This window comes from Rhea pennata, chromosome 1 (genome assembly GCF_028389875.1).
Source record: "Rhea pennata isolate bPtePen1 chromosome 1, bPtePen1.pri, whole genome shotgun sequence".
Taxonomy (NCBI): domain Eukaryota; kingdom Metazoa; phylum Chordata; class Aves; order Rheiformes; family Rheidae; genus Rhea; species Rhea pennata.
The window spans coordinates 160,715,925-160,737,851 of record NC_084663.1 but is presented as its reverse complement, the minus strand read 5'-3'; the positions used below and the strand labels follow the sequence as shown (position 1 = coordinate 160,737,851).

Here is a 21,927-nt window from a genome sequence, read left to right as displayed (position 1 = left end):
TAAACTTTCAGTTTAACTCTGTTCTTCATCAATGCTGTGGGACTACATCAAAGGAATAATTAATGAAAGGAATATTTAATTTGCATACTGTATTATATTACCATTGTGTAGAATTGTTTTAAAATTGCAGCTTGCCAAAGGTGGAGGTGCAGCTAGCTAAGCGTGGTCTAGACTGCACACTGGCCTTGAAACTAAATTTCTGAGCAGTAAGTGTTGTATGACCTTTATTTGTGCTAGTAGTAGCAAAGTTTGTTGTAGGTATCAGTCTCACAGTAAAAGTTTTTCTGGTAACATTGCTAAGTAATAGAAGAGCTGTTTGATGTGGTGAAGACCTAGAAGTCAGAACTGTTTCTGAAACTCTGTGCAAGTAATGCTTACTCACATTACTGACAATACTGACTTTAATTAAACCAGATGAATCCAAGCACAGAATGGTAATTTTTCTGGCATGGGAAAGCCAACAATGTGCTTGGAGCTATTTTTATTGGTACATTTTAAAAATCACTTATTCCAATCATCCCCTTTTCATTATTCTTGTATAAAAATAATCCATCAGCTGCTTCTGGCTGGTATCTGCAAAGTGAAGTTTGTGTTCTTTACAAGCTGAATAGAAGGAAGGAAACACCATGACTGTGGTTTCGTGCTTTGCATTTAAAATAGTCATTTATTAAAGATCATATGTAATATCTAACCCTTTATTTTTTCTACCTGTAGAATTTAACATGGAAATTAAACTATTTGGGGACTATAAAATACCTACAATATTTTATATTTTTATATTTTATATAAAATATTGTAGGTATTTTATAGTCCCCAAATAGTTTAAGTTCCATATTCGAAAGTCCAAGATTTTGATGATGAACTGTGCATTTGTAAAGAGGCATGAAAGCCAATTTAATCAAAGAAAAATTCAGAAGAGGATTCTGCACATTAGGAAGAACTCATCAGAAAATGATGGCTTAGGAAGGTGGCCTTTCATGAAGCCTTCCAAAAACAGCCTTTAGTTTAACAAGGAAACTAATTATCGTTTCTGGACAAGGAAAGGGTTTTCTTGTAATTTTGAGATGGCCTTTTTCTTTTTGTTCTTTCTTTTTTTTTCCTTTTTTTCCTCCCTTGAGTAAGAGAGAGGGAGAGATGCGGGAAATGCAAACAGAATGCTATCTTCCTTCTAAGAGGGAACAAATAACAGTTTATATTGCAATAACACAATCTAAAGGGCCAAATGATAAATTAATGGAAACTTGTATATTGTTTTGGAGACTAAGCACATTAGATTGAATTGTTTCACAACCAGCATGCCTAATTATTGTGTCTGCCACATTCATCTATTTAAATCATTCCGAACTTTTGGATTGCTGCCTAGAGTATTACTGCAATACGTGTTTCAACTGGTTATTCCCTTGTCACACATAACTTCATGAAGGAGGCTGATTTGGTTTGGAGAAAGGAATACAAGTAAGCATTGGCAGCGTGTTTATCATTTCTGATAAGAAGTGATGATAGATTCCATAATGTTGATTGAAATAAGTTGAATGTGAACTGATATTGTATTTGTTTTGTCAGGTTGGTGATTTAAAAAGTGCCTTTGTGAAGTCACTTTTACGAGAGAGGATTCCAGCGCCTGTGTTTTCCAAGTACTGTCCTTGCCAGCTAGACATTGCCTTGACCTTGCACGTGGCAGAAGATACCTCAACTGCCTTGGTTTGCCAATTCATCGATGTGAAGCAGACTTCTATATAGAAGGAAGGCGACGAAGAAGAAAAAATTATTACTGGGACACAAGCAAATGACTGCGTTGCTTTTCTTGTGTAATCAATACCAGCGAGTGATCAGCAAGGGATTACTGTGCTCTCGAGGAGTGCCATTGCACTGAAGAACCTTTCCTTAAAACTGGAGGGTCAGTGACACAATCAACAGGCCCAGACGTTTTACAGACAGAAATGCTACTGAGCATGGTTCTTTTCAGCCAAAAGTCTACAAGTGGGACTTAATGATTCATCAATCAGGTGACTGCTTGCTGATAAACTTTCTCTGCATTTTTTGCTTTGTGTGTGTTGGACATTCTTAATCCTCCCCCAACACTTTAAAAAACAAAAAACGAACACTTCCTTTCCAATTGGAATTATTTTTCTGGTTATTTTTCCCCCTTTTCCCCCCTTTCCCCCCATCAGTGTTTTTTTGGAAATCTCTTTGGCACTTGACAGCAATTTGCAGCATTTAAATCAGCTTTTCATCATGGCTTTGAATGTTGCTCCTGTAAGAGATACAAAATGGCTAACGTTAGAAGTGTGCAGACAATTTCAGAGGGGAACTTGTTCACGCTCTGATGAAGAATGCAAATTTGCACATCCTCCTAAAAGTTGCCAGGTTGAAAATGGAAGAGTTATTGCCTGCTTTGATTCCTTAAAGGTAAGGAAGAAAATTGCATGTGTAATGAAAAGGATAATGTATTAAAAGTAAAAAATGAAATTATGAGTTAAAACTCAAATTGATTAATCAAAAAGTGACTTGTTCTAGTAATATGTATATTAATAGAAATGCTGTTTGTGTTAACTTTTTTTATTGAATCTTGGAAAAGATTGCTGAGGATTCTCTTTTCCGGTGCTTGTATGTTGTTTGTAAAAATTGCCTCCGACTGTGGAATATAGGATTGTTTACAGTTGGTATGACCATTGCATTCACTAGAGTACACTTCATGAATTATCATTGTTTCACTACAAATGAAAATACATGGTGGCTTAAATACTTGGCCATTGTCAACGTGATAATGAAGCAAATTGTGTTAAAAGTACAGATTCTGTTATTTAAATCCACAGAGTAAGAAAATTTGGTCATTACTTCAATTTTGACAAAACATTATTTTCATTCTTGGTATTGTGGAATATCAGATAAATGAATAACATTACTAATTATATATATTTGCAGTGCAGATAGTAGATTTAGAACAGAGTGCAAGATTGTTTCCTCTGGAGGAAATTTAGCTATTATGTTGATTTGGCGTCAGCTTTTCCCAACTTGTTAATGGTGTCAAACATGCTTTATAAAATTAATCTAAGTTTTGCACAAATGTGGGATATACTGCAGAACAAGAAGGTTAATAACCCTATGGGATTTAGGGTGTAAACAATGTTTTCTATAATGATACATGTATTCTCATGTAAAACAGAAGGGAAAAAATAACTAAGCTAAGTAATTAAAGGGAAAACTTAAGCATTTCAGATTTTATTTTTGAAGTTTCAGTAGTGGCTTTGTATTTTGGGCATGACAGAATGTCTTGGCTTGCTTTTTAAAATTAGCTCTGAAGAACAAAATTTCAATTACCCACCAAGAACTCTTTTAGTATACTTGTGAAAACACTGGTGTGAATGAGAAGAAACTTTTATTTTATTTGAAAATGTTCATTTATTTTTATTATTATATGTATATTTTTTGTGCCATGGCAATATTGTAGGAGGCGTCTTACTAAGCATCTTTTTCTTGTGTGTTGTCTTATGTTGAAGATCTGGAAGAAGAAGATAACTCTGGGGAAGTGTTTGTGATGGGTGTATATTCTGTACATCCTTCAAACCCAAATGACCCCTTTAGAGTCATTACAATATGTCATCAAGTGCTATTAATGACCTTAATCCATGGATTACTGCATGATAAACGGTAACTGGTTCTTTGTAGATGTTGTAGTATATAGGGTCATCTGCCAATGGGATTCTTTTTTTAAATGGGCAGCTTAGCATCTGCAGCAAACGGGCAATAAGTAGCTTTTACGAGATATAAACAACTCAGTAAAAGTTGTTTAAATGTAGTTTTTAACCAGTGTAAAATACTTCTTGAGCCTTCGTAGGCTGCCTAAAAATTTTTATTTTTGAACTAAGATTTTTTTTCCTTTGTTTATTTAATTGTAAGATTCAGAATCATCCAGACCATGGCTTAATCCTTCACTGCTGACATCAAACCTGAACCATAATTGAAAAATTTATGGTTCCTACCTATAACCTTGGATGCAAAGGATTACTATGAGGGAAATCTCTTGATTACCCATTTATGATTCCTTACCAAAAAAAGATTTTAAACAAAAACTCAGTGGAAAGCAAAGCACTACCAAAGCCATCGTCTTAATTTCTCAGTTCAGAACTACTATGCTGTGACGCGTGTAAGCAAAATAAAATTAGGAAAAAATCCCCCAACCAACCCAAATCCCAGTGCTTTTGAGTTTGTGCATGTCTCCGCCTATTGGGGCGGGGGGAGGATTTTACAAACCTGACCTTGTTGCATCAGTCTTTGCAGCAACACTCATCTAGTTTTAGCGCACGAAGCTGTTTCCATTCCAACAAGCAGGACCCGTCTGGGAGGGTCGTGGCCAGCTGAGCCCCAGCGGGCGCTGCTGCCAGCGATGGGTCCAGGGCGCATGGGTTGCTGTAACTTGAGCTCCTGCGTCTTCGCGGCACAAGCGGCAGCGTGTGCCGCTGTGCTGCCCCGCGCGCCCTGATATCTGTGGCGCTCCAAGTTCATCGCCCTTTCCCTGACACTGCTGCTAGCTCAGAGCAGGGTACTCTGAGCTGGGGACTCTTGCACAGGGATGAGAATCATCTGAGAATCAAAACTTGAGTCATAGCCTGAGCTAAATACAGTGAAGAGAGATCCTAAGGGATCTCCAAGGATAATTTACTGACAAGCTGTGTTACTGCTCAACGGAGAGAAGTCTGAAGTCATTTCAAAAATGTAGTTAAAATAAACAAGCATGTTTTGTTCTAGTGCGGTCGGATATCAGCTGTGACAGGTTTGCTCTGTCAAAATCTTCCTTCAGTGGCTGAAGTCGCGCAGCTCCGTCCTGCCCCCCTGCTTCACGTCTGCATCCTCGTAGTGGTCAGCAGGAGGGAACGTGCACCTGTGCCTCTGATGTTCTGTGTTGTTGTTGGGTATATTTGCTTAACTTACCATTAAAGATAGGATTATACTAAAATGCCAAGTTGTGGCCTGCAGCAGCAGAGCTGGAGGTACAGGTTTCTTTCCACTGACTCCTGCTGCAGGCAGAGCGCAACCCAATGAAGGGTCGATAATGTCTTCAGCTGCCGCAGCTCTTTGCAGGTGAGCGTGAGTCACAGCCTTGCATTTACGTGTTACCTGACCCTTTAGTTCGTAAAGAGCTTTTAGGAATCATTGTAAGTGCATGGCTCTTGGCTATTTCAACTAGCATCCTCACATCCATTAGCTTTGTTGTGCTGCAGAGGGTGTTTGCAAATTGGTGCGTGTACACCAAGATTGTGCTTGGTTAGCTCTGTTGGTTTATACTGCCAGTTGAGAGATTTCTGTCATTAGTCAGGTAAATTTATTTGATCTGTAGCTTTGTAAAATACTACTGGTAATCAGATAGCTTCAGGATAACAGTTTGGTATTCAACAAGCAGGATAACATTTTATGTAAATAAACAGAACAGTCTAGAATTATAGATAAAATCAGCATTTAATTAAAAAAAAACAAGAAATGTTTTCCTTCCTGAACACTGAGCCATGTATCAGTGGAGGCAATGATTTAGAGTTTATTTACATAACATCTAGCTTTGAAGACTGAGCACTTTTACTATCTTGATTGTGTACCTGCTGTAAAAATAAATCACAATGAGAAAGTTGAGTTTCTTGAACAATATCTTTCTGTCTAGAGAAAAGAAAGAAATTTGTTACTCTGAGGTATGTGTTGCATTTTGATGGTGCCTAGTAGTTATTGCAGCTCAATAAGAAGTCAGTCGCATGCAAAGGATGGCCCTCTGAGATGCTGTCCTTTAAATACTGGTCATCCAAATTGCTGTTCTGGGAAGGAACATGTTGTGAACACTCCTCTTCTTTCCAGTTTTCCAGGATGTATGAGAGAGCATGGTATCAGTGTCCACCAGATGGATGAGACAGCCAAAGGACTGGAAGCATCTTTACTCTGACTCGTGGTTGCTCTATGTTAGCAAGAGCTGGTCCCACCTGCCACATCCTCCTCTGTGCTGCCCCCACCGCCTTCCTGTGTGTGCAGTGCACCAGGCTGGGAAAGTGATTGCAGTTAAAATTAAATTAGTGCCGTTGCAGTCGCCGCTGACACACTGGAGAAAAGCTGTGTAGCAGGAGTGTCTGTGTGGGGCCGGCAGGGCACTGGGTTGCCTCTTTCGATGATACAGCTGTGGCCTTGGACCCAGGCTGCTGGAATAACACACCTGTGTTGGATTCCTCATTTTCCTAGGTAGTATATCAGTAGCTCGGCCCTTTGCAAGTATAGGATGATCTGAATTTAATGGACACTGTTTGCTTTTAACTGGAAAAGGATTCTTGGCTCTGAATACCTGTTCTTGGCAATAGTTGACTTTAAACCCAGCAGAAGTTGCAACAATCCAATGGACTGATTACAGTGTTGAGGATCCAAAATGTTCACTGTTGAAGACTGTCTAGCCTCTAAATATCCTTCATCTGCCAGTTGCTCTGGCTAGACAGAAATAGCTAAGGCCTCGTGAACTTGGTTTCTCCTGCCAGAAATGTGTTGATGCGGGTTCTGCAGCACAGGCTCCTGAGATGTGACTTGAGTTTTGTTTCTCACCCTTTGGTGAAGGACAGAGCCTGGCCTGTCTTAAGCAGGGTATTTCTGGGAATTAGGAGGAGAGTGCGGGTAGACTCGTCCTGTTTTTAAGATGAGCATGTATTAGATGATCACAGTAGTGCTTCTAGCAATTTGATACCCTGCATCAACAGCAGACCTCCTGAGCTCTGCCAGCTGATGTGATCATATAAACACCCTAAATTGTACCAGGCAAGTGGCCTAAGTTAGCTTCCTGTATGGATGAAAGTGGCTCTGACCTAATCTGGTTGCCTTTGCCTGAAGTGGATTAAGGAGGTCTTTCGTGATGAAGCCCAGAACCCTGCTGGTGGAAGGGAAAGCGGTGAGCTGCTGAGGGAAGCACCGTTAGAGCCAGAGCCTCGCTGCAGCCTTAAACCCTTTCCTGAAGCTTTTTTGGGGCTGTTTGTTTCTCATTTCAAGCTCCTATTTGAATGCTACAGTGTTTCTGCTGTGGAAAGGGGCTGTGAAGGGGCTTGTTTAACTGGGAAGCTTGAATTTCAGGAACTCCTCCTTTTATGCTTGTATACGTCCTGCTTGCTTTAAGTAGCTTAATTTTTAAAATTTTAAATACGCATGTAGATTCCTACAAGTTGAACACTATAAGCAGGCCTGCTTTTGAGTATTACTCGAAGAACAAAATCTTTTCAAAGGAATATTAACATGCAGTATGATCTCTGTGGACAAGAACATGCAACCTTTTGCAGTATTTGAGCAAAAAACATTAAAATGAATGGTGAAGTTTAGGAGAAGAAGGGGGAAGTTTGGCAGATGAGAAGATATGGTCACATATGTTTTACTAGAGGCTGACTTGTTCATGTTCACAGGCAAACCTGGGTTTTAAATTCTTGTCTAATTTCCCCTGACGAAGATTTATACCCTTCCTCCAGGTCAGCTATTACGTTGTCTAAGCTAGTATAGATAAGGGAGGAAGTATTCTGAAGGTACTGTCATTGCAAGTTTTGTGGTAGTAGCAAGAAAATGAAAGCTTCTTTAGATCCACAGATGGGTTTTTCTGTATTTTTTTAAGTCTATTTACTAGCATTTAAATACTTCGAGCTGTTCTATTTATTGAGCCAGCAGACTAGTGTGAACTGTTCATTTGCATTTTCATGAAAGCCTTTTAAGAATATGCCTATCTGGTCTCATTTGGCTCTACAGAATAAAAGGTAATTGAAAACTGTACACAGAGACCTGTTTACTGAGTTAAAAGGGTTCCAGGAAAAAAAGAAATTTTAGGAACATCCACTTTGTTGAAATGTCTGGAACTGAAAAGAAGCTGTTTAGGATGGACTTGATTTTAGTCCAAAAGAAAAAAAAGGCTTTGTAAACTGAGCAGGCCGTTTGTAAGGGTTTGGTGTCACAGTTAGGATGCACTAACCAGTCATTTGTATTTCTGTGATTCTTTTGTGGATCTCTAAATGATTAACAAATGTGAAGGAATCAGGATTGCGTCACACTTTGAAGTGGGTGATACCTCTTCTCACTTTGCAGCTGAGACAGCTGAGGCAAATTGTAGATGAGCATCAGACAGAGAGGATTGACTAGACTTGCCTGTACCAGAAAACATTGAAATGAATGTTCATAGCATTTTAGTTGGCTGAATCCCTACTCATCACACAGTTGGGTAGTGTCACCCTGTTCAAATACAGGGCGAGTTTAGAGGCTTTGCCTGTGGCTGGTTGGAGGCTGGAGCAGGCGAGAGCCTTCCTCTGGGGCTGCAGAATCATCTCTTCTTACTGGCCCCGCGAGTTTGGCCTCCTTTGCTGCCCAGTGACATAATTTCAGCAGGATGGGGGAAAGCTGTGCTTTCAGTAGCCTTAGGCTCCAGGGATGTGGAAGCTGCAGACTGAAACCTTTCAGGTGGACGATTCAGAATTCAGCTCTCCCACTTCCGAGCTATCAGTGCATTGTTATTACAAAAGGCAGAATGTCCTTTTTTATCTTTTTTATTTTATTTTTTTACTTAAGCTTTGAAAAGTTTACATACAGTGTGTGAGGACCTGACAGAGACTTCCCAGTTTCTGAATTGCAGCAAACTGTGGACATAAAGAGAAAGTGTTAGTGAAGGCCACTTTTAGCTTTCTGAGACTTGGCTCCATAGGCTCTCTCTGTATTCAGATTAACAGTGGCTGTGCTAGGCCAGACCAAGCCCTATTTTAGCTCAGATGATCCAGTAGTGGCCAGTAGTGGGAACGCAGGAAGCCGTATACAAACATGTAATAGTTTCCTGGAGTGCTCTCCTATACTGCTTAAGGAGTTTGAGAGTCAGACGCCATATGGTTGTACTTAATAGCTCTCAGTGGACATATTTTTACCCCAGATTTGTCCAGTCGCTTTTTGAACCATGTACGCCTTCAGCACCTGCAGCCTGCAGCAGCGAGGAGTTCCACAGCTTGGTTATGTGCTGCGTGGAAACCAAATTCTGTTGTTCCTTTTGAACCTCCTGGTCTCATTTGATATCTCCTAGTTCTTGTATTGGAACAGCAGAAAAGAATCTGCTGTGAATTGTCCCAAGGAGGAATCTAATTCCCCCCTACCACCACACATTGACTTTTCTCTGGAAGGAGCCTGGCTCTCTTCACTGAGTTCAAAGGAAGTCTCATTAGAGAGGCTGCCCTGTTTTAAAATTTAGTCCAGCAATACTATTCCAGGAGCAGGTGTGCCTTATGGTGTCTTTTTCAGGCTGTGGGATTTTTTTGGCTCACAATAAAATGCTGGGAGTTAGATGTTGCTTGAAATTATGTCATATTTCACATTATACTTAATTCATGCAACTGTCAGCTGCTGCTGGAAGAGATGGTTACATCCAGTGTTGTATCCCCATCACACTTAGGCCAGCCACATTTTTTTATCTTCGTTTAAGTGATTGTGCAGCCATGCAACTGTTTGAACTGACCCAGACAAAAGGAAAGAACTGGATTAAATGTAACATGAAACCATGAGTTTAACCATCAAAATTGAATGTAAATTGAGATTTAGTAGGGTTTAGGAGAGGAGAATCTCTTTCTGGATCAACTCAGTCACCCCAATATCTCTGAGTAACCTGAGTTTAGTTTGCACAGCTGTCTATGTGCTGGCTGTACTGACTTGACTAAAAGTCTGTTCTAAAACCAAATAGCTAAACTGGTATTGGACACACCTAAAAATGCATAAACTTGGCTTGCCTTAAATTGGTTGGGAGCAAGTCAAACAAAAGTGAAATAAACCTTAAACTGATGCATCTCACAGTGTTCAGCATCATGTGTACAAAGGCCTTGGGCATTTATTCACTGCAGTAAGTGGCCATGCTGTTTGCTAGAATTTGTCCCTCTTTCAAGAGGAGTGTTTCTCACCTGCTTTGGAGCAAGGTTGGGAGGCTTAACTCAGCCCCGCAGCCTGTGGCGTCAAACCGCCAGGCTGTGCCCTGGTGGGAGTACAGGTCTCCACTGGGCGCCAAGCTGAAGGGTCAGGCACCGCAGCCAAGGGCTGTTAAGGATCAGGATCGACTTGGAGGAGCAAGCCCTAACCTGTCACCACTGTTTCTGCCGTGAGCAGACAGAAATGAAGAGAAAGGGAGCGAGCAGTTGAAGTTCGTTGTGTAGACAGTGTTTCTCTCTGCTGGAAATACTGGGTGTCTCTATCAGCAGCAGCAAGATATGAGAGCGAGAAGATACCCTGACTGCTGCTAGTATCCCCAGTAACTACTAGAGATGTCAGATTTTAAAACTGGGCACCTTGCTTCAGCTTGATTGTATTCACAAAATGGAGCCAAGCTGGACATCTGATAACGGAGATAGCTAGTGCCTCCTTCCCTTTAAAGACATGGGAACCCTGCTTGCCAGTGTGGGGCAGTTAAATTTCAGAGGCTCACTATCATCCGAGCACATGGAATCAGGCTCTCTCATGTGGAGACCTGTCACAACTCGTGCTGCTTTTGAGCTAAGTGAGTGAGTGGATATTTACTGGCAGTTATTGCTGTGGGGTTTTTTTTGTGTGTGTGTATGGTGAAACTTGCTGAGCAGGTCCTCTGGTGTGTGTCCTGCTTTCTACTCCTGTCTTCTGGCTTGGGGATAAGCATGAACAACAGGATCAGTAAGAGCTGGAAGAAAAAGCAGTTAAAGAACACTGGCTGAAGGATGAAATATAAATATATCATGATCCCTGTCTCAGGTTGTCCTGAGAACCCACATTACTCCCGGCAGTTCCTGGGCAGTGTCATTGCTAGATCCTGGTAGCTCTTGGAGCTTGCTCCTTCCAGAAGCTTCAGTAGTGCTCACTAATGGTATTCCTGGGTAGTCTTTTGTACCCCTTTGCCTCAGATGCAACCACCACTTGGTTACCAGTCTGAGCTTGTGTAAAGAAGTGCAGCTAGGCGGATTGGTCACAGCTGCAGGAAATGCTGGATACAATATTTAGCAGATGTTCTTCAGATTTTCAAGCACTTAGGGGTCCTTTGGATACCCACCAACTCACTGTGCTGGGAGCACCAACCCATGCTTCCCTTAGCTTTATAATAATCAGTCTGTGGGCGTAGTGAAGGCAAAATTCAATCAGAATCTCTGACTCATCCCATCACTAGGATTTTGAACACTAGAGCAATTGCTTGCTGCCCACTCCTCCCCCACGCTCCCTATTAACTCAGGTCACTGCTCCTACAGGCTTACTCTCTCTGGGTCTGCCCACCTACTCCTTTATTTTTCCAACAGGTGGTACCTCTTTCATTCGAGCATGTTTTCTTTTTTCTTCTTTTTTTCTTTCCCCTGTTGGCCTTGTGTAAGTAGCTTTCTCTCGGCTCAAGTGTCAGCCGTTCTTCCCAAGCTGTTATACTTAAAGGCTGCATCATCAGTGCAAAAGACAGGGTTATGCTCAGATACAGGGAGCTTCCTGATGTAAATGCCCAGTGGAGACAAGGCATATGTTCCTATTAGAACAGTCAGACCAGACGGAGAACAGGAAGAGATTTTTAAACAAATTTTTTAGAATTTTTGAGATTAAAAACAACAAAACACAGCCAAGACTCAGGTAGGCAAGTCCTATTTGATTATCATTCATCTTCCTTAACTTGCATCTCCTCAGACAGAGACTGGCACCTTGTTTTTGAGCAGGTAGATAGTATTGGAAAATCATTGCAAAAAAGGAAAGCTGTAGTGGTTTTGGAGATGCTGAAACTTAATTCTGAAGGGCTGCTCTGATGTGCCAGTCCCATGATCGAAATTCAAGATGAAATCACTAGATGTTGTGATTTTTTTCTTCAAACTGATGTATTGCTCATGACCAGAGGCATACCATGCCACCTAGGATGAGATTTCTGCAAGGTCCTGACCACAGCAAAGTAAGAAATTGATAAAAAGGGAAAAGAAGGTGATCTTATCTGTTTTGGTCCAGCTTGGGAAATGTATGGCAAGGTGTTTTGAATGATACCGCAGAAGTCAGATAGACTTCTGCTTTGGAAGACAGATCATTGAGCTATGAAGAGAGGTAAGGAGTCGTCTATCAATAGAAAACAGCACCATATATGAGACGTCGCCGCACTAGTGTCATGCTCCTGTGTGCTGCTGCTCAGCGGTACAGATGAGCTCTAGCTAATGTAGCAATCCTGTTTCCTGCACTCATGTAAACCAGCAATCTCCATGTGTTTCTGTATGATCCTGCACTGTGCTGTGCCATATTCCACTCCTCCTGCCCCCACTCCCCAAATTCAAGATGACTTGGTACAGTCACCACAGTGTGGACATACTCTTTCTGCCAGGCTTGCAGCCCCTTGCCTCCGGTCAAATTCATTTGGCTTCAATGAGAGGGAATCCATGCTGTGCAATGTCGTTCCAGCTGCATGGAGGAATGCTGCTAACTAGGGCTCTCGCCTGCATGTGCCAGTAGGCCAGACAGCTTTTAACCTCTTTTTAAAAATAATTTATTTGCTTTGGTTTGAATTTAATACGGACCTTGTGTTAAGACTTGCGTTCAGTCTGTAGTTAAGGTCAGCCTCTGACTCAACTGATTCATGCACCAGCTCATGTGTTGGCAGCAGAGATGCTTACTGAGTGTCAGTCTGGTGGCACCTGTGAAGATACCTGGTGGCATTAGAACAGCTCAGTTGCAGTTTAGAAACTAACAGAGATATAAAATGCCCTTTTTTTAAGATCACTTTCTGCTAGGCCATCGCTTTAAAATTAATGCATATGTATTTGCTGTGGATGGGATGTGACTCTCTGGGCTTGATTCAGTTGCCCAAACACAGGCATCCTATACCATGTGAGATGCCGTAGAGTGAGTGCCCTTGCTGGCTTTCCAGTGATGTGTCAGAGGAATGTATCATATCTGCTGGCACCAGGCAGAGATCCTGGATGTCCCAGGGTACTCCAGATGGCCCTGCAAATTTCTTTTCTGGCAACTCAGTGAAGCCATTTAGGAGGCAGCATTAGCTGCCTTCACAACTGAAGATTATGATACTCAATTTGAGAAAAAGGCAGACAGTGCTTTTGCCACGGTGGTGACCTGGCTGTGAGAAGAGCTGAGGTACTGAATAAACCCAAAAGAAACTGTCTTATGTAACAGAAGAATGCAGTCATCGGGAGCGAAAGGGGGATGAATATTTTCAGCGTATACTTCATAGTTCATTCTCAATGCTAGCAACTGAAGTAAATTCATCAAGTTGACATAGGTGTAAACCAATTTACTACAAGAATGAAAACCTTTCATGGCATAGAGATGTTATGACAATGAACTCAGTCTGTTTAAAAATAAAAAGGTAGACCACTTTCTGCAAATTTAAATTGACTTGCAACCATAATTTCTTGTTAATGAGGATTTTTAAAACTAAAAATTAACAGGAATATGGTCTATGCGCTTTGAAAAACTATGACAGGAAAAACAATGCCCCTTCCTCCCCAAAATACATTTCTCTATTGTTTCTTGTTTGTCACAGATATGAACATGTGTGTCGGATGTCATCAGATACAAGTGTAGCTGGTTTATAATGCAAAATACGAAAACTGATTTGCTTTTCAATGCCAAGGTACTGGTTTTACATAATGAAGGTAATGAATATGAAGGCTGCTCTCTAAATGCATCTTGCCTTACCTATGTGCTTTGTCACATTAGTCATACCATATATATCAGTGTCATTAAAAGTGACGTGGGATTTGCATGGGGAAACATGGAGGTATGTAGATACGGAGATGGAGATACTGCATCTGTGTGCATGTGTAAATTATGGAGTTTATATGGTAATTTTCCTCTGCATTCTGAACATAGTTACGCCGTTCAAATTCTGTTCTACAACAATCCTTGGTATAAATCAATAGAAATACTAATTTGCTGCAAAACTCATATTACTTCCGTGAGAACAACTGATTAGTATGCATGAACTGGTTAGTGTTAGAAGTGCAGGAAAAGTCTATGGTTCTTTTTCTTTAATTGAACCTTCTGGCTATAATTGTTTTTAGCCTGGATTCTTGAGGAAATGAGGCTTATGCAATCAGACTGCCTCTCTTTCCCTCCTCCCCCACTAACTTTTGAACCCACTGGCCAATTTCAGCCAAGTTTGACAAAGAGTTTATAGTCTCCAAGATAATTAAGTTCCTACACATTTTGTGAAAACAGGCAGCTGAAGAGAGGAGTGGAGAAAGAAAGAGCGACCTTAAGCCTCCCAAATGAGGGAAAAGGTGTTAGCGTGAACTTGCTTCCTGTTGCCAGAGAGCACAGGCAAGAGAAGATCCTTATAACTGGGTTACCCATGAGAAAGACTGCATTGGGAATTTGCAATCAAATGTGTAAAACACCTACCTTCTTTGTCCCAGTGCCTGCAGAACTACATGTTTAATGATACTAATGATCTTTAGGTCCTTTCACTGAGAAACAGCTATTGCTGAGGGCTGCGTTTGTTCATTCCTCTTAGCTTGAACCTCCACTTTATTTTTAAATGCCACTACCTTGGTATCTTCCTTCTACTGCCCTTTCAAGTAGCAGATGTATAATATTGAGTCATAGGTACTTACCTTTAATTCTTTTTTCTTAAGAGATGGAAAATTTGACTAAGAACGCAGGTTTGGATTCAGTACTTCAGGCAGCTGTACGAGGCAATGAAAGGATCTGGGATGATGGGTGGATCAGCTCAACTTGCTGAAACTGGCTACTGTATAAAAAGCACTGCAGAATTTGTAAAAGCAGTAAGCGATCACAGGGGAAGGTGTAGCCCTAGACTGTGTGGTTAGAGCTCGTCTGGAAGGAGGGAGTTTGTAGTTCTCATTTCTCATCAAATCTTTATGCGTTTTTACATTAGACAGTCAACTGATAAAAAAATGAAAACCGCCCTGGAAGCAAAGGTACCTATGTTTCATATGATAACTGTGTCATTTTGTCGTGAACTCTTAGTATCTCATTTTGTTTTCAGAGCAGCAGTCCATGAGGCTTTTTCTATATCCCAGCAAAGGGATTAACTAGACTTTTACTGTACTCAGGACTGGCCCAGGAGATGTTTAAGTTCTTTCTTATCCCAGACTTGACATTTTTGTAGAGTCATAAGTCTTCCACTTTTCCATGCATAGATCATCTTTTAAACAAATGCTATTATATTATAAAAAGATTTTGTGAGATTTCCCTAAAGCACTAACAATACCCGAAGCAGGTTTTTCGTTATCGGATATTTCAGCATGCCAGATATAACATTATATACAGTGTGTTTAATGAGCAAGGGAGTTTTTTATTAGATCTTTTTGAATAATGCTGTCCTTTCTAATTAGTTTTTCACCTTCAGATCTGAATGTTGGAAAAGATCTGCTGTGATCTGTGTCAGTTGTATCATGGTGTGCTTTGATATGGTGTAAACCAGTATATCTTGGTAATGCACATGAAGTGAGTAGTCTGAAAGTAACCATTAAGATGTCATGTGAAATGTGAAACGTTATCACAAGCTAATTAAGTAGCAAGTGAAGGTCAGTTAATTCATAAAATATCTGTACACATGGTCAATTTCTGCTTAGTGTGCTTATTTATAGGTACAGATACGGAAATACCAAATGAAATCATAATGCAGTAAGTTAATAAATTTGAAGCTTCTTTAGAAACCATAGAGAAATAATGGTAAATTGATTTTTAGTTCAGTTCAACAGAAGTTAATTAACTGATGCAACTAACAGGTCTTTTTGATCCCAGCATGCCTGTGATCTTAGACTGCTTCATCTCTTGAATTGAGATCTAAGTAGGACAGTCCAAAGAGAGAGAGAATGGACTGCTGAGCTGGCACAGCCAATGTTGGGCTATGTTTAATAGTTGATACTGATGTTCTGCATTGCTGTGGATGCCATGAGGAGACCACACAGAGGACAATATCTTCTGGAAAATGCTGTGCTAATTCATTTTTAAGAATAAAGTAAGCATGTAGAAATGGGAAAGCAGAACCTTGTCCTGCTGTTGCACGTAACATGAAGGAACCTCTCCCTCCCCCCCAACTGGTTATTTTCTTATATGATGATAAAAAGTGGCAAGCATAGACAGTAGAGTAATGCTGATGCTGTTAGGAGGCTGTTCGGAGGGTGTTCAGACTGTATTACGTGTACTCTTGCTTGGGTGTTTAATTGAAACTGGCTTGGAGAGCAACGTTATCATATGGAAGAAAAATACGCTGTGCAACTGTAGATAAAGATAAACGTAAAAATGACCTGAAATGAAGGGAGACCTGGAGCTTCCTGTTATGGCATGTGTAAGATGACTCTTAGTTTAATATCTTTTTGACTTTGTGTTTCTTATGTGCATTCTGTATGCAGTTAAGACCCTAGTCAATATAGACACCCATAATGTGTCAATACAAATGCAGTAACTTTAGTGTGCTTTTACCTGAGACACGTGGAAGGGTCTGGTTACATTGTATTTAATTATAATTTCCTAGATATAGTATTTTTTCTTCTATTCTTTGTAAGGCAACTTTTGTCTGATGATACTGTGGAAAATCTGTGCAAAATTTACAGTATTTGAATACCTCTTCCTAATTACAGATCTGGCTATAGCTATGATCTTTATGTAGATCTTATAATTAGTGAAGGGTAAATTAGAATCATTTCAATGTATCAGTATCTGTATGTATATTTAAGCATGCCTCTATTCACGGAAAATTTTTGTCTGCCTGTACTAAGCTGAAGTAGTAAGCATGTCTGCAAGATGTAGTAACCACTCATTTTGTAATAGAGTTCTATTGGACTGGAAATAGATAACCTTGGAAATTGGAACATGTTTATTTAAATGGTGACTTTTGAAATGATGTGCTGTGTGATACCAAGGAAAATGTTCAACATCTTTGTACCTTTGTTTTCCCCTTTGTGAAAGGGAGGTAGTTGTGTTGTGTTCTTTAGGTATCCTCTCCTCATCTTTTAGAAGCTGGAAAAAATAATAAGCTGTGCAAGGTTTGCGGGGAGAGATGATATTTCCCATTAGACCAGATAACACAACTGGGAAAACACAGAGACACTTTTGTGCTCACACACCCTTTTGGGGTCATACTTATAAATGATATATATATTGGAAATACAAAGAGCACGCCTGTCAGTGTCCAGATTCACTAGTCCATTTCAAAATACCTGGGAGAGGTTGCCTCTGCAGTACATCTAGCTTATTTGCCATGTTTGAGTGCATGAATGCATACATCACAAGTGTACGCACGATACTGAGTATGTGCTGTGCACTGAGGTTGAGGCAGCTCAACGCACTGGGCTACGGAGTCACTCCTGCATGGCAGTGGCAACCTGCCTGCAGGTTTCTGACCTCAGCAGTCTGATAGGTTATGGCAAAAGGATAGAATTGAGAGGAATTAAGAGCACTATTGATTTCTTCTGCAGTTCAGAGAAGCAATTCGTATCTAACATTACAGGAGGGACCTTCATGTAGGAGCTTTGTTGTTAACATACAAGTTCAGTGCTCAGGGGGAAAACAGGTTATTTCTTGCGGTCCCCTAAATGTAGTGCCCAGCTTTAGGGTTCTACCTTTAGACATGCTGGTCGAGGTCTTTAAATTTAGGCATCCCAAAATGGAGGCACGTTGCACGAGAAACCTCTTGTGCTGGGGATGCCGAAGTGGAGGCAGCAAGCACCGTTGCCTAGCAGCCACACTGCCGTACGGGGAACCCGGCACTACGCTTGAAGGGCTTTGCAGAGAACAGGTTAGAAATACTAATTTACACAGGAAAATACTGAGGTCTGTTCTTGTAGTGAATGAGACTCCATTTTTAAAAACATGGCCTTCCAGAGATTCTCAAAACCTGTCAAGTATCCAGTGTTTTTATTTTTGTATTAGGGTACAGCTTGATATAATCTTCCTTGTTAACTTCAAAGTGGAAATACATACTCTTTTGTTGAGATTTTCTCTAGATGTAAAAAGCACCACTTGGAAGGTGTAAAGTAACATCTGAATACACTCTTTTCTAGTCTTGCTTTTTACTTTTAATGCACCTACCTGTAATTTAGGTTGAAACTGGAGGTTGAAAAATCCAATGGGTTCAATTGTTTCTGTATTTTTAATAAATATCAGCTACTTTTGTTTATCATTCAAAATCTTAGCTCTCCTACCTGCTGCTTAACAAAGATTTTCCTTTGAGCACACCAATGCAGTGATTTCTGATTAGAGCTTTTCTGAACTAGAAGGGGGCTGAGCACATTCAAGTGCTTTCCTTCTTATTTCTCTACTGAGCAAGGACTTCTGCGTTCCTGATACCTTTCCTGTATACCAGCAAATACCCTTTTTAGTTAATGACTGCTTAGAAACATAGCTTTGAGTCAGTTGAGTAAGTCAGAGATTGTAGTACCTTTTTATCATGGGCGGCCCTGTCACCTCTTCAGTAGGTTATTTACCAGACTCCGTCCTAAAAATGGGTGGGTTTTGTGGATGATTTTTTTCTGCTTCCATCAGACTTTCCTGTAACTTAACTTCCCATATGCATTCTTCTGTTTTCCAGTTTACCTCCATTTAGTTTAATACCACTGTTATTCTGTAGGTTAAGTGATCATATTACCCCTTCCTGTCATCCCTCCCATGCTGTCCCAACTTCTCTCAGCACATTCACTGAAAACAATCATATCCCTCCTCTTCAGCCTTTGGTTTTACTAAGCTAAAAAACACTATACTCTATTTCTCTGCTTGTAAGACAGGCTTTGGCAGCTCTCGCCTGTGTCTGCTCCAGACTGAATCCATCTTTTTTGAATATTAGTGACCAGAAGCATGCACAGCATTGCAAGCAGAATTCACCCCAAGTGAAAAATCCTTGTTATAGTAACTTGCTGTCTTTTCTAGATGGTTCTTGTTTGATATATCTTTAGGGCTATGTTTGCCCTTTTCACAATTTCATGGCACAGGTGCTTTTGCCATCAGCGGTTGGTTAAAGCATCTGCAGTGTGCTCTGGCGTGGTGTTCCCAGTTTATGGCTGAACACCTTCCTGTTAGTATCTGGACTGATGTCCGGAGTTGATGTCACCAGTTCAAAATACTGTGTTCTTTCTTACTGATTCTCATTCTCCAAATTTCAAGGTCATCATCTTCAGTCATACTCAGATTCTTCTCTCTTCCAGTTGCCAACTGACTTTGAGTCATCAGCACATTTCATTAGCTTGTCTGGAGCTTCTGAGAAACACAGATCTGGTGTCCTGGAGACACGAAGCTAAACAGTGTAATCAAAGCAGTTGTTTTCTGCATCTGTGACTTTATAGCCCCTCCAGCCTATGTCCCCATGGGTGACTTCTGGAACTGATTCTGTGTCCAGCTAAGTCTGTAATAAGCCTTCAGCTGATATCATGGGACACTTAACTGGCCCCATATTTTCTGTGCCTTTCTCAATTCAGCCTGTTTTGCCTGTTGCCAATATGCTGACTTAATGCTTGTTCCACTACTTGAGCAATTAGGTGCAACAGACTTTACCTCCATCTTACATATATATTTTTGAAGCCGTCTTTATAAATCCATTAATTTAAATACAGTAGGAGCTCTCAGCTGTGGTATCATGACATAAATAATTGCAACTGTATGTTTCCATGAGTACTGTTTCACAAGAAAAAAGCCATTGACGCTCGTAGCTAAGGGTTCTTTAAAAATATTTAGTCAGTGATGTGCATCAAATTGTGCTTATGCTGTTTCTGTGAACAACAAGTGGTATTTTGGTTTTGTCTTGCTCTTGCAGGCTTCTTTCAAAAGGAGAAGAGAAGGAAATCTAAGATTTATTTTCCTCTCAGTTCCCTCTTTATTTTGAAATGAACATTTCATGCTTTTGCACAGGGTTTGTGTGTTCAACTCTGTTTTCCTTTGTTTTTTTCCTTCATCTGTCAAAATTCCATCTCTGTTTTCCATCAAGGATATGCAAAAAATGTTTTCAGTATATATCATTAAATGGTTTCCTTGTTCTTATACTACTCCCTAGGCATCTGCTGCTGTCTGCTTTTGGAAATGGGACACTGGGCTGGACCTTGTTCTGACACAGTACAGCTGTTTTTATTTTCTTAGACGCTGAATCATTTATCAGAAAAAGTGATTTTTATTTATGTACTTGTATACAGCTAGAGTGGCTTTTGAGAAGCAGAGTCTGTGCTTTGCTCTTGAGAATATAAAGACAAATTCAGAGGTGTACAACAGCTCATCTGAATAATTGCAGAAGTGTTCCAAATTGTGCAGAATTGGGAATCGCAGCTTGTGAGAAAGTCTGCAACTTGCAGCAAGGCCGAATATTTCAGAGGAGCAATAGCCAGAGGACTCCCAACCACAGAGGAAAAGGAGAACTACGCTAGCTTGCACTATGGAGAGAAAAAGAGGTGTTAAATGGGAACAAAATCTGCCCCAAATTTGGTAGAAGAGGATCAAGGAGTTTTCTGAATTCCATGCTATCTTATAAAAGCTTTAGATGTGGAATGTTCTATTAAGAGTCCCTTCAGCAAAACTTTAAGGGCTCATTAATACAACCTTTTGATATTTTCTTTTTGAAACTTCTATGTTTTAACATTAATGAATTTTGATCCTTAAATACTTTATTCCTTTTAATATGTAGAATAATACAAAGTTAGCGTTTGTTTGTTTTTTAATAAGTAGGCATAAGACTGGAATCTGTAGTTTCATAATGACTTGGGGTTTTAGTATTCCTGTCCATTCACTGAAGTCATTAGCAGTTTTGTGGTATGCTTCAGGGAGCCTAGACTTGACCAGATACTATAGAAATATTACGAAGAACACTGGACTAATAAAGATAGCCTTATAGTGATATCCTTTTAGTGAGGTCTTTTAAGATTCTTGGGTATAAATCCTAACTACTTACTTGGTCAGATATGAAAAAGTTGAAGCCCTCCTGTTTTTGGGGGATTCGGATCTGTACGTACAGAATTTTCAGCCAAATTCTACATTTGGACATCAAAATTAGTTTAGCCATACTTTTATCTATCAGAAGTAATTTTATAATTAAGTGCACTGTCATCTGATTTTATTATTTCCCCCAAGGTTAACCTTTTTCATATACTGTATTTTTGAAATTTTAATTATTTGATGTATTTCTCTTCTAATTCTACATTCGGCCCATATTTTCAAATTTCAAATCATCCAAGCATTTACCAATACTGGGCTATGCTGACTTGTGACTCAGCAGTTAGTTAAATTTGGCTGAATATCTCTCCTAAAAACCTCCTAGCTGTGGTACTGACAGCAATAATTCTTCCTTCTCCAGCAATGGTGAACTAGCCAACAAGCAGTATATTTTTATCAGACTCAACAGTCCTTAAGGGGCTTTAATTCTAAGGAACATTAACAGGTATTTTTGTTTTGTCCTTAAACACAGAAGATTTGTAACTTCTGAAACGTGCATTTATTTTTCATAATTACAGGGCAGATACAAGTGTTTGTCCCTTATCTGTTAGGGACACCAGCTAAAAACAGACCTGATGCAGTTTGTTATATATATGTTACTAAGCAGAGGATGATTAGCTGAAGACCATTAAGTAAGTGCTTATGTACAGGTGATTATTTGAATACACAAGCTCAGGCTGGCCCACTCTGTTTTTTGTGGGACCTGCCAGTGCTAAGGTGGGGGGTTACTGGGTGACCTTGGGTTGGGTTGAGTTGCTTTGCTGTGTTTTGTGCTGCGACCTCAGAGGAGGTGGGTACTGGCTCTTGGGCAGTACGTGAGACCAGCAATCCCAGAGCTCCCAGTGCAGCTACCTACAGCCATCCTGGTAATCCCTGTGTTGGTGTGAGAAGAGGGAATGGGAGCTGGGGGCACTGAATATGGCCACAGAGTACAGTGTGATATCCAGCGGCTGAAGGAATCCACAAGCCTCCAGAAACAGCTCTGCTCAGCAGCCACAGTGTCTGCTTGGGCCATGTACGGGCAAGGAGAAATGACCCAGAATG

General features: G+C 40.3%; 1 protein-coding gene across 5 annotated transcripts in view; it reads left to right on the top strand.

The window, feature by feature from the left end:
* MBNL2 (muscleblind like splicing regulator 2) overlaps window positions 1-21,927 on the top strand; it is a 116,631-nt gene that overhangs the window by 43,279 nt on the left and 51,425 nt on the right. For all 5 annotated transcript variants that reach the window (XM_062566839.1, XM_062566840.1, XM_062566841.1 and 2 more), the window contains exon 2: window positions 1,564-2,409. In XM_062566839.1, the coding sequence (XP_062422823.1) occupies window positions 2,236-2,409 (174 nt within the window). In that variant the 5' untranslated portion in view covers window positions 1,564-2,235. The remainder of the gene's footprint in view (window positions 1-1,563; window positions 2,410-21,927) is intronic.